The sequence below is a fragment of the Caloenas nicobarica genome, chromosome Z (assembly GCF_036013445.1).
Source record: "Caloenas nicobarica isolate bCalNic1 chromosome Z, bCalNic1.hap1, whole genome shotgun sequence".
Lineage (NCBI taxonomy): Eukaryota > Metazoa > Chordata > Aves > Columbiformes > Columbidae > Caloenas > Caloenas nicobarica.
In genome coordinates, this window is record NC_088284.1 from 80,729,024 (window position 1) to 80,742,369 (window position 13,346).

General features: G+C 35.6%; 1 protein-coding gene across 2 annotated transcripts in view; it reads right to left on the reverse strand.

The window, feature by feature from the left end:
• Positions 1-278: 278 nt before the first annotated feature.
• The window catches only part of TMEM161B (transmembrane protein 161B), a 44,039-nt gene continuing 30,971 nt past the window's right edge, over positions 279-13,346 (reverse strand). The window contains exons 7-12 of one of the 2 annotated variants that reach the window (XM_065656116.1): positions 13,189-13,249; positions 11,358-11,498; positions 8,313-8,426; positions 7,027-7,201; positions 4,800-4,896; positions 279-3,906 (exon numbers count right to left, since the gene is read on the reverse strand). In XM_065656116.1, coding sequence (XP_065512188.1) covers positions 3,629-3,906; positions 4,800-4,896; positions 7,027-7,201; positions 8,313-8,426; positions 11,358-11,498; positions 13,189-13,249 — 866 coding nt within the window. In that variant the 3' untranslated portion in view covers positions 279-3,628. The remainder of the gene's footprint in view (positions 3,907-4,799; positions 4,897-7,026; positions 7,202-8,312; positions 8,427-11,357; positions 11,499-13,188; positions 13,250-13,346) is intronic. The other variant, XM_065656117.1, reaches the window with a different exon arrangement.

Consider the following 13,346-nt stretch of genomic DNA (forward strand, 5'->3'; position numbering starts at 1 on the left):
TAAGTTCAGAAATAGCCCAAGTGTTATGTTTGGACTTCTTGCTGGAAGACTTGGATTTATCACTATCTTAATACTTTGTCTAAAGCAAGGGTGTCAAAGTCATTTTCACCGGGGGCCACACCAGCCTCACGGTTCAATCAAAGGGAGGAATGTAATTTTAGGACCGTATAAATGTAGGAGTAGTTACATTATACGGTCCTAAAATTACATTCCTCCCTTTGATTCAACCGTGAGGCTGGTGTGGCCCCCGGTGAAAATGACTTTGACACCCCTGGAAGAGATTCCCATAATAAAAGTGCAGTATTTAAACAAGCATTCACAAGTTTGTTCATATTTCGGCTGGGATCCAAAGTGATTTAAACTATTTTAAAGGAACTGATCCTTCAAAAATAGATTAATTTAAACCAAGACAACAAAATTCAAAATATAATCCTGAACTAATTTACCCCAATCAATCCTGTGTAGGGGATGTGGGGAAAAAGCTGTGCCCAGGAAAAAGGAGATAAGCTAACGAGTCACATTACTGGAGTGAGAAAGGGAGATCTGAATCAAGGAGGGAAGAAAGAAAGAAACATACATTTGTTCTCAAAGGTACCTTTCCTTCTAAAATCTCTCAGAAATTAAGTGTTTAAGAATCCTGAATAACAACTACTAACCCCTCCATCACCTTTTACTTGGTTTTCCATTCCTGTAAGTTGCATGCCCTCATTGTCCCCCAGGTGCTGATAATGGACTCCACGGAAAAAAAAAAAAAAAAGGCATTTGCCAGCTGCTGTTTTAAAGGAACTTACTAAAGAAATTAGCAGACATTCCTTTGAAGCTTACATAATATATTAATATACAGAAGCCAGGACTGCCAGGGTTGCTATTTTACTTTAAAAGTCACTTTTGAGTATATCAGGTAGTTGTAGGAAGAAGTGCTCACAACCACAGCAATACACGCCCTCCAGTTTCACTGCCACCTCACATTTCAAAGGCGTTTACTGCTATATTTCAGTTTTTAATAAGCCTCCTAGACTCATATAAGGATTAAATAGATCCAAAGATCATCTCCCACGCAGATCAGGCTGCTGACCAGAAGGTCAACCATTGAGTTCTGCAGAAAAATGAAACAGCAACGGCCACAAGCGTTGATCTTAAGATGAGTGGCATCCAGGTGCTTATTTTTCACTGTGGTCAGTGTGATGTCTGAAGAATAAGACAGTGTCAGCTCCTACCAAAAGCTCTGTGAAGCTCAGCTACGTACATAATCAAATACCTTTGCTGAATGCAATATTATAGCGCTACAGTTTGCTTTTACTTATGAGCTTTCAGAATAAATATCTATGCCAACAGAAACTCTGTTACTTTACATTATTTTTAAGTCTTCTCCAGTATCCAAAGTTTATTCCTACCCTTCACGTTGCAATAACAGGTTCTCTCTCCTACACAGTGAGCTTCTTTAGCCAAGTTCACCATCAGAATCACACCGGATGATATTGTTTTATTTTCCTGAATAAAACATTAACATTGGATATCTAACTATAACTTCAAAGCTGGCTCTATTAATTCTATTAGTAGTGATACATTTTGAACTAATAGAAAGTGGGTCCAGTATTGTTGGACCTGTCATGTTTTGTCATTCTAATAATCTGAAAGACATTTCCTAGGAATGTTTCAAGATCTGAATCCATGAAGCCAAATATTTTTCTTTAGGCCAATTCACACAGCTAAGCCTTTGTCCCCGTTAGTTATAAAATAGTCAGCGTCAAAAAACAAAGCTTGCAGAACCAGCAGCACTGAAATACCACGCTGCAACGAAACCAGCAGCATCATGCAAAGTGTTCTCAAACATCCAAAACACATGCGGTAGGTACTAGCTGGTGCACACAAAACCTTCCCTAGTATCAGTAAATGCAATTTAATAAACTAATAAATAACTTAAAAGGTATTCAACACAGTAATACAGTTTGTCACCAGCTTAAATCCTTAATTTTCTGCATTTGTTGACAGTTTGTTTTCCCATATGGTAAGTTTGCTACCTATTAAATATTTAGTTAAGCTTCTCCATTTATAAATGCATATTATATTCCAAAGCCATACACAAATTCGAGAAAAAAAGAACAGAAACATAAAAACCAGCTAGTATTAGTTAAAAAAAACCCACTGACCCCTGCAAAGTGTAATATTAACTTTTGAAAAATGCTACTTTATATAAATTCCCATCTCTGTTTTGCCATTACACAAAACATCTGAAAAACTGCCATTATACTTCGTTTTACAATGTTTTTATACTTGGAATCTATCCCCTTAGTTAAGCGAAACTTGTAAGGTTAATGCTTTGTTCCTCCTTACTATAGCTGTTTTGTTATACAGAAAATCTATTTCTGAATCCAAGAGATATTAGTTGTTACTATATGGCCAAGTTAACACAGATTACAGTGGCAAAAGATGATGATCTGACAGAGCAGAAACTTGAAGATTAACAGTTTAGGTAGATCTTTTCTTCCAAAAGAATGTAAGTTCTCTAGTACAGCTAAGTACCTTTGAAGAGGCACCAAAAACAAATAGCCCTTTCAACTGAACTTTCAAAATCAATTTAATTTTCATTTCCAAAGGGATCTCGAAATTACTAGATACACATACACCCCTCTCCCACAGCCCTGTAAGATACATTCAGAGATTTAAAATAAAGTTTCCATACTTTATAACTTCATATATATTATATATTTAATATATAATATATATTTATATGTACATTACACAGATACATACACTCTCAGTCAGCAGGATTAAACTGTTTTGAAATGTTTGATTGGTGTCACAAATCTGCTGCATTGTTTTGTGAATTCAATGGAATTTATCTATTACCTGAAAAGAAGAAATTTAAAAAATCCAAATGGAATTTGTGGATCAATATTAGCACCAATACAGATGGCCAGTACTTCAAAATGACTACAGGGACAGAAATAATGTATTTTTTTATAACTCTCCTCTTACTGCACAGGCATTCCTGCAAAATATTTAGGCAGCAATACCTGTCAGGTTCATACATCTACTCTTGTTAAATTTAAATTTTATACAACTTCCCTTACTGTAATATACAGTATCTCTTTTGTCCTGTTGGATTATTTCATTTTTCACAGAGAAAAGTGATCAATAGCTATCCAACAGAATTTTTTTTTTAAATCCCCTATCTCCTTTCACTGTATGGCTCAGTTTCAAGATTTAATCGATAGGCAGCCACCATCACTATAACCAGTACCCTTTCTAACACAGTTCAGTCACTGACTGTTGATGCTTAAAACACAAAGTTTTGAGGTTGGCTTGCTATTTATGGAAACCAAGGTACCCAGAGGTCACAACTTTTCAGCACGCTCACCACCACCTGCCACACAATAACTCCACTCAGTCCCGATACCATAATTCAATTAGTTACCTACCATTTGGACAACAAAAATAACAAGCCCAGTTGCGATTTTAAACATTATAAGAATATTCACCCTGAGAACACAGAGGAAGTGTTTAAAAAATATTCTGATATGTTTGCTCTCCATTTATAGTTTTCTTCTTTTCTCTTCATCTCCTCTTGGGTACCTGGGTTTGTATTTAGTATTTGACCTTACACTTGCTTTGTCAGTTGACCTGTTCACGCCACAGTCAGGTACTGGTGATAGAAGAGCCCAAAAAGGCTTGTAGAAAAGAGGCAAGCAGCAATCCACCACGTTAGGAAAGACAGGAGTCCCCGGAACAGGAGAGGAGTGAAAATATTCTTCAGGCTTCCCAAAGCCATTGTTATTTGTACTACAGTTACTTTCATCTTTCCATCAGCAGGTGGAGACTCAGAATAAACCGAACTGGAAAGCAGACTGTTTTCTACTGGAGTGTCAGAATTCCGTTCCGGGTAGATGCCCCAAGAATAATTGCCTGTTAAAAGGAAATGAGTAACACATTTTTGTAGAATTAAATTCAAGTTCTGTTATTTTTGTCACCCTATAGATCACCTTAGATATATTTTTCACACACACACAAAAAATGTTCTTAGAACTCAAAAAATACTAACTGTATCTATCTGCATGGCCTCCTGATGATACTAGTAAGCTATTAGGGTGGGATTCATCTTAACTTTTGACATCCTAACATCTGCATGTGATATAGTTGCCTTAAGACCCCTATCAGTGCTGGGTATGATTCATCTCAGAGGTACATGTCTACTCCAGAATGGGGTGAATCACAGCCTAACAAAGCCTTTCTGCTGACATTTTGCAAAAAGAACGCCACGACTGTGTGGCAGGCTGTGAAATACACCCCTCACAAGAAAGAAATTAAAAAAAAAGGCAAAAAAAAAAAGCCACAACACACACCGCAAAAACCCACAAACACAGAGTAACATCAGATTTCCCCATAATGAAATGAACAACATGTCTCCCAATTTCAGTTCAAGAAGACCAGTTAAGACTGAAAAGCTGAAAGAAATTCCTTTAACAGATGCTCATAAGGTTAGGTCAACAATGCTTTATACAGGTCACTTTTAAAATAGTTTTAAAAAGACAACTATTTCAATGCAAGTAAGTAGCTTAATTTTTTGTATTACACAATTTCTCAGAAATAAATCAAGCAAATTAGAACATAACTGGAAGATGTCAAAAGGAGCAACACGACACCTTAGAAGTGGCACATTGGTATGTTTTAAATTGAAGAAAACTACAATGTATGTCTGTATTGCAAGTACCCATATATTCTAATTCTCTTTAGTAAGCTGAAAGTATAAAAGCCCTATGTAGAACAGAACACATTTTTATTGATCCAATTTTGCCTACCTAGTGTTTTCAAGAGCAGAGTTGTGTGAAGGAGCATTACCAACGGTGCAACATACTGCAGTGCAATTACACAAAGATAATAAAATACCCGAGCCACCTGGGAAAACAGAAGAAATTCATGAGTTCCGGCTGATCAAAGCGAAGCTTTGTGAACATGTCTAGGAAAAACAAACAATTTATTAAAAAAAACAATACTTATGCATGAAAGCTGCTTTAAAATTTTTCTAGCATGTCTTGGCATGTGACAGTCTTCAAAAGACCTAATGAAAAAGTCTTGCTTGAGGATATTTACAAACCTGAGAGAAAATGCTGAAAGCAAATAAAAACAGCAGTTCTGTGAAAACAAACTGAATCAACTTTGCTTCTGCAAACTGCATGTCTTCATTCAAAGATTCCTATTTCAATAGACCAGAATCAAAGCTAAATATAAGTTTAATTTTTAAAGTCTCCAGTGAACTACAAACTAAACTCCATTTCAAAAACAAAGTAGTCGTCACAGTCCAAAGCCTCATAAAAAGTAAATGAAAGTTTGGTTAATATTGCAGTCCCTTTTCAAAAGCAAGATATTTTTAATATTTCCAACTGTGAAACACTAGTAATTTAAAAACAATGCCAAGATGATTTTTCCTTAGTAGTTGATCAATAACAGTGTTTAAATGGTCTTAATTTCATGTATACATTACAGTTCATTGAAATCCACTCAGATTTATCCCTCTCTCTGCTCCAAATCTGTTCCATCTTTCTCCAGATTGTTACATTACATATTTTATATAAGCTATTGAACTAAAAGACTAGATAAAATACAGGAAAAAAAAATCATAAAATCAATAGGAAGCAAGCAATGAAATAAAGCTAACTGGATTTTAGAAAAAAACAGAATACAGAGTGCCAAAAATTCTGAAGGCAGACATGGCATTTTTGGAAATAGGCTCCAAAACCTCAAAGAGTTTCATGATGAGCAAGCATCAAAAAAGTAACATAAGAAGAAAATGTAGTAAGACACTGACAGAAGAAAAAAGGCATGAGACAAAAAATAGTGTAAGGTAATGGATAGATTATAATAAAGAACAAAATAAAAAGTAACGATCACTGTAGAATGACAGATAGGAAAGCCTTCACTGGCAGTTCAGGAGATAAAGCAAATATGGCTAGCAAAACAAGACAGGACTTCATTTTGTGGCCATGGCCTTCTTAAAGAGAAGATACAGAGATACTGGATAAATGGACTTAAGAACCACCGCATAGAAAAGATACTGTTCTTTTACAGATGGGATGGAACCTCTCAAAACTAAAATCATGCATTCACAGCACTCAGCACAGTTCTGTCCTAACCAGTGGCTGCCACCTGTATTTCCTAACCTTTTTTCTGAAGGAAATTGCTAGCCACTTTTTTTGTAAATAACTATTGCATAATCCACTTACAACCTTCAGATACTCAGTGAAGCCAAGGACAAGATAAGTAACAGTGACAATCCTAAGAGAGGAATCTTTGTCTTCTGGTAAACTCCAATATTCCTCCTCCAAAACACCCCAACTCATAAAGATCACCAGGCAGCACTATCATCTAACGCTAGAAATATAAGTTTATTTTGCAGGCAACACACAACATCATTCTACATGCTTATGAATTTCTACCTCCTTGTTTTGTTGATGGTACGTTTTATTACTTTTCTTTGAAAAAAAGAAAAGCAAATAAATTTTTCCTTTGCCACAGTAACAAGATGTGCAGTTTTGTAACTCCATGAGTGTACTTGAGAGTGGCTTGACAGAATTAAACATGTCCCATTTTATCTCAAAATATGACCACCTTATCTTAAATTTTGCCTCAATTTAAAAAATATAGTTGGGCTTAATCAACAGTATTTTACTCTTCTAAGTTCAATTTTTTTTTTCCCATGTTGTAGCTCCTGTGCCCTCCCCAAGATCTGCTACTCATGCTGAACAGCAACACTGCATGTTTGTAAAGAACAATTCATGACAGGACCTCTTATAACAACTTCCAGATAACTTAGGACAGGCCATCTGTGTAATATGGATGAAACATCTCTGCATGTTTTTGGTCGCAGAATTCCTCTGTAATGGTGTTATTTTTATAAAGATACAGTTTAGGAAGTTTCATTCAGATTTCAGCATCAGTGCCCCAGAAGACAAAAAAGTGGGGGGAAAAAAAAAAAATTTGTACAGACAGAGCACTCCAAATACGTAACCTCAGTGCCATCATACTTACCATTTTTTGTAAATCAACCATACTTATTCTGCCAGCTTCCTTTTTCATCTGATCCACACTTTTCTGGGCTAAATTCAGATAAGCCTGTAAATGACGACGCATCATAGCCAACCGTAAAGCACACAACAGGATTATAATCCACAGCCTCACGGTGTCAAATGTATCTTCTGACATTCTATGGATAAAAGAAAAGAAAAAAAGGGTAATGCTGTTTTCCAAAGGTCACCTAATGTTACAGAGTTATTTGTTTGTTTCATCTGTAAAGAAACCTTGAAGCGTATTGTCAAAAATACTTAATGCACAAGCTACAGTTATGAAGTTCATGTGCAAGTAATATTCACTTTTGCTCTCTGCTTCTCTCGCTACTGCTGCTTTGCAGTAGCCCTATCACAGCATCAGATCCAAATTAGTAACCAGAACAGCGCTTAAATGCTTAAATTCTGAGTAACCAGGACAGGACACCAAAAAACAAGCTTGCTCAGAAAGTTGCAGGTTTTGAGACACACAGTTCTAGATAGAAAACATGTACTTCAGTTGCCTTAGGTACCCTTTTATAGCACAACCCTCATTTTAAGATAAACTGAGGAACAAAACAGAAGCACAGAATATTTGCGATGTTCCATGTAATAGTTCAGTGGTCACAGAATGACCTTAGAAGCATATCATAGACCTAGAAAGCAACAAAAGATGTCAGCCAATCATGTCTGTTTCAAGTCTATTTGAACATTATTTTGAATTATCTAGACTTATAGTAACAATGACGATCACCTGTGCTACCTTATACAATTTTGATTTCAGATACCACTCTTCTTGAAAATTCTTTCCCTTTTTATGTTTTAAATATTTTAGCTGCCAATTCCATATGCACTTCATCTGCACACAGATCGTAAGAGAAATCACTTAGGTCAGTTCTCATGCTGCCAATGTATCTCAGCTGTCTTCCCTGAAATCACTGCTCTCCTACACCAGTGTGTAACATACAAGGTTCCAGAAGATGGCAGCGATATGATATTCCACTCCTAGGAAGAATAACCCATCACTCCCAAGGAGACTCCAGAAGACAGCAGCTTTTTGGGAAACTTAACATTCAATACTCTGCAACTAATTCTCATTCTTCTGAAATAACAGAAGCTCTTCAGAGCTCAGCTGTAACTTCCACAATACCTTTGACGGCAGATACTATTAAATTTTAAGCGTTCTACATTTCTATGATTTTCACAGGGCACTACTTAAACTTATGGTTTTTCTCTCAATACCCCAGAAATAATTTTTAAAGGGAATCTTACAAAGGGATGCTGTCTTTGCCCAAAGGTGGGTTCATAATGTAGTCCTTAGTGATTGGTTTTACCCACAGCAGAACCATAAATAAAGGTGCCAAGAAGTTTATATGTAGCAATGTTCTGAAAGAAGAGAAAAAAAAAAAAAGGAGGGGAAGTTATTAAATACAAACAATGACCATACTGCTGAAACTGGTGGTAGAGATTCAAAAGGAGAAATCCAAAGATTCAAACAGTTGAGAGAAAGGTAAACAAGAAAATTACTTCCCTATTTTATAGGTATGACTTGTGTTTCAACAAAACAGTAATTTTATATACTGTGAAATCACACTGGTTGCAACTTAAAGTGCTCTTTGGAATAAATCAGGTTTTCAGATATTTTAATAATCTAACCAAAGGAGCTACCTGTATTATGCCACACTTTAGTAAAAGACAGTTGTTGAAAATTTCCGTATGATGGCATAATACCAAACTGCACTAGCTATTACAGTTTGAATCTAGAGAGTCAGCATCTCAGATGGATAATTACAGAAAATATGCTGTTATATTACTTTTTCTTTTTGCTTTATTAAAAATGTACGCAGATTAATTTCCATTATCTATACAGACCAGGGGAAATGGTTCTCAGAGGTCGGATTTCCGAGTTTAATGAAGATTTTTGCTTAGGAACCTTGACTAAATGTAGCTTGGTACTTACATTCAATTAAACGTACTCAGACAAAAAAAAGGCAAGCACAGCTGTTCCATTTTAAAAGCATTGTACAAAATTGCACATTTAATGTAAAAGTAGTACGCTTTTGTAGTCTTTCAGGAGTTTTTCCTGAAATTAATATCTATAGGTCTGGTGGCTTTGCTAGTGCAATGCTTCCTCACTATCAGCTTGTCTACATTTCCATCTCCAACCAAAGCACTTCTACACTACGGAAAATGTGAGGTAATCAAAAGTTACTCTAAAGAACGTAAGACCTTACTGATTTCCAACTATCAAGCTTCCTAAAACCATTAAAGCATTTTGCATGTTTCAGAAAATGTCATCACATGCACACATTTGAGTCATCGGTTCCAGATGAAGAAAAAGACACTGCTATAGTTATTCAGTGTTGCTAGGGAACAGAACAGCATCAAAGAACAGTCCAAAGCATTTCGGTAACTCGTCAAAGAGTTTTTACCTGAGCTTCTGCTGATTTAAGACATCCTACTGAGCTAATGGACTGGAACGTGCCAAAGGGTGGCAAGAGTCCCTTTCTGTTTATTTGAGTACAGGGAGAAAGGCTGAAAGACTCCTGAAGCAGGCTCTGGAAAATGAGGAGATGTGTACGAAAATGGTACAAATTGATTAAGGAGACTTCAAAATATATGCAGGGAAAGGATACTGCTGATGATGAAAAAAAAATGGACCAAGCTATCAAAACTAAAAGGGACAGCAGGTTATTTTTATTCTGTTTACTTGAAAAAAGGAAAAAAAAAAAACTTACTCCCATTCCGCAATGCAGTGGGAAAGGAAGCTTGTCCCCTCTGGTTTTTTTTTGGTTGTTTGGTTGGTTGGGATTTTTTGGAGGAAGCTTGGAGGCTGGTGGTTTTCTTGGGCGGCTTGAGGCATTTTGGGGAGAGTGTTGGGATTTTTTGTTGTTTGTTTTTCCAAAAAGTGGACCATGTATTTGACTGCAGAGAAGGGCACTGTTATTCTGCACTCAAAGAGATTTGTATCCACAACACATCATCCTCATTTACTAATCCCCTTTAGTCACTGTCAAACAACTGCAAACAGTCAATAATGATCTACTCATTGATAAAAAAACATATCACTAAGGAAAAATAGCAATCTCTTCAGGCCAGGCAGAACCTAGCACTTGGCAATGATTCTTGGTTTATAACTGCATTACCTAATCACATTGATATCCATTTAATGTCATTTTTATATTGTTCCAGTTGAATAGTCAAAGTACTAGTAGACTTTTGAAGATAATTTTATATTTCTTTCTAGGTTTTCATGTCCAAGATCAAGGAAGATGTTGGAAAATTAGAAGATGCTTACAGAAAAGGCACAAGAAATTTTAAAAATATTGAGAACTATAAAAATGAAAAACTAAGCAGTTTACTTTATTTAGCTGGAAAGAACAGATTAGGAAGTGACTTAGTCACAGTCTACACACAGGAACTAAACAGCAGATACAACAAAAGGCAACAGTTTGCAGCTGTACCTGGAATGCATTCAACCAAAAGGAGTGCAAGTATAACACAGAGCACTTGCTTATAAATTTACCAAAAGTGAAGGACCCACTTTAATCACAGTTTAATTTTTAAGCTGGGCATTTCTGGGGGATTAAAAAAAAAAAAAAAAAAAAAGGCAGTTTGAGCATAAATAATTTATGTATCAGAAGAATATAACGGTTCTCTTAGGAAAGTGACCAGATTAAATGATCACAATGGCCTATACTGCAGAATCTGTCATTAACATATATTAAACATCAAAGGTCAAGATCTATGAAAGACATTTGGAGTTTCTCAGCCAAACAACACTGAAGAGAATAGTTAAATCGAGAAAACATTTTACTATCAAACTCGACGATGGCTAAAAACTGAAATATTCCTTTAAACTGGTGTTAACATCTGACCCTTAATTAAATATTTTGGGTCATCTTTTCTTTGTGTCTTACCCTAAATTTATTGAACACATGACACACCCCTGGAGGTGGAGGTGGAAAAAAAATGCTACGGTTGCACCTCTACTTCCTGACAGTTATCTAAACTTCCAAAAATACATGATGGGAGAAAGGAAGCAGTAAGCAGAAACATTCATGGTGGAGCTCTTGCTGGAGGAAATGAATACTCCTTTTAATTGGTACTCTAATTACCAGGCAAAGAATGTAACAGACTGGCAGAGCACAGGTTGAGCAGAAAGAGGCAGGTGGCAAGTCTGCTTGAGATACAGAAAGCAGCAACAGAAGTCTTAGTCACTACCTTTCTTGTTGGAATAGTTCGCTTTGTTTATGTTCAGACATTAAAGATTTAAGACTGAGTAGCATATATCTATGTGCATATATTTTCTCTTACTGTGTTATTTTTTCTGTTGCTAAATTCAGAGCATCCAGATGCATTTGAGCCAGTCGCAAGCCAGGGAATGTCAAAAAAGCACCAATAAGTGAACACAGAACAGCCAGGAACAATTTGAAGGTTAGTTTAGACACAGGACCCCTAAAAGAAAAGAAAGGAAATAAGCATTTTCTTGGGGAAGAAGTTGGGTAGGGGAGGTATCAGAGACTACTTTCAACTCAACAGTATCTAACATTCAATCAAAAAAAACCAAAAAACCAAAACAAAACACAAACAGTATTCTATAGTTTTACTCTGGAATACCAAAATTATTACAAACCAATCAAGAGTTAAAATTTTAAAAAGTCACCTACTTATTTCCTAGAAAGAACAGAAAACCTAAGCTACTGCCTATAAGATGTTAAATTTGTTGGTATAGAACAAAAAAAGAATAACTTTATATTGTAATTAACAACAAATTATATAACAGCTAATAGAATGAATTTAGTGATTATGTTTTTAAGAGAGGAAGAGATGTATCATAACTTTACCTGGGCAAAGGCAAAATGGATATTTAAGTTATACGACTTACATTCTACCGTGATCCATTAAAAGGCACTACTAAACTGTTATTACTACAGTTTTTCACAGATTTATCTAAAACATACCCATGGCAAATCAACGTGTCTCTTCCAAGTGACCAATATAGTTTGTTTTAATGAACTATGGAGTTAAAAAAAAAATTGCAGGAAAAAAAATAGCCAGGATCAACTGAATTATGGAATTAACGAATGCTGGATTACATTAAAAGAAGACGTGACATGTAACTAACACAGATTAAAGAGGAGCAAAAACAAATCTAGTGATCCATGTGACTTTCATATTCTTTCTTAATCTTTGTCATATAAACTAGCATAAGACACCATCATCAACTCAACTGCTTCTGTAAACAGCCAAAGCACTGCAAAAGTTCAAAAAATAAACACTTCAGAGAAAAATTAATACAGAAGTTAGTAAACTTGCAATAGCTCTGGAAAAGCAGAGTGAAGAAAGGCTAAGAAACACATGGGACGAATTTCCCATGAGTTTATTCATAAATGACACATTCATCTACTTTAAAGAAACTCCTGTTCCTCAAAAATAAAGCTATTCCATAGATTCTGCATGACACATAAGAACTTCCAAGAAAGAAATTAAAAAGTTGCACTCCCACAGTGATGACATACCCCATAAATGCATTTTGGGGCATGTGTATAAGGAAAGAATTGTAACAGAAATCATTTTTACAGTACACAAAGGCTGTTTACAACAGCAACTGTTTATTTGTGTAACATCACAAGCTATGGCATGTTCCTCTGACAGACTATACAAAACTTGGATGTCCTGTAGCAAGCAGATGATTTTGCATAAAAGGAAAATACTATTCCAACCTGAAAACAGGACTGAAAGACAAAATATACTCCTCCTAAAGCTCTATCTGTAGCTTCTGCTCACTCATCCTTCTTGTGTACCACAGGAATGGCAAAAAAATACCTATTTTTTAGCAATCCTTGCAAAGCTGAAGGGAATTACCATTTTAAAAAATGTTCATAGTTCTGAACTGTATTTCATGAGCTGCAACTGAAATGTCAGGATTGAAACTATGTCCAAACTAAAAAGAGAAAACACAAATGTAACAAGTTACTTGTGAGTACTGACGAATTATTTTCATTAACCTACCTCTTCACATTATTACAGAATTATAAGCACATACGAGTGCAAAAAGTGCAAGACAAATGCTTGCTAAGAAAATCCAAGTGGTTCAATTATAAATGCACACACAAAGCAAACAAACATATTTGCAGAAACTTACTGGGATTCCAAACCCTGCTTTTCAAGAAACTTCATAGCGCTTTCTGAGAAATTCGAGAATCCTGCAAAGAGAAATGTATTTTATGTATTTTATTAAGGTGCAAATGTAGAATCCCCTTTTCTAAATAAAATGCTAGGTAACAGGTCATCTTTTAAACA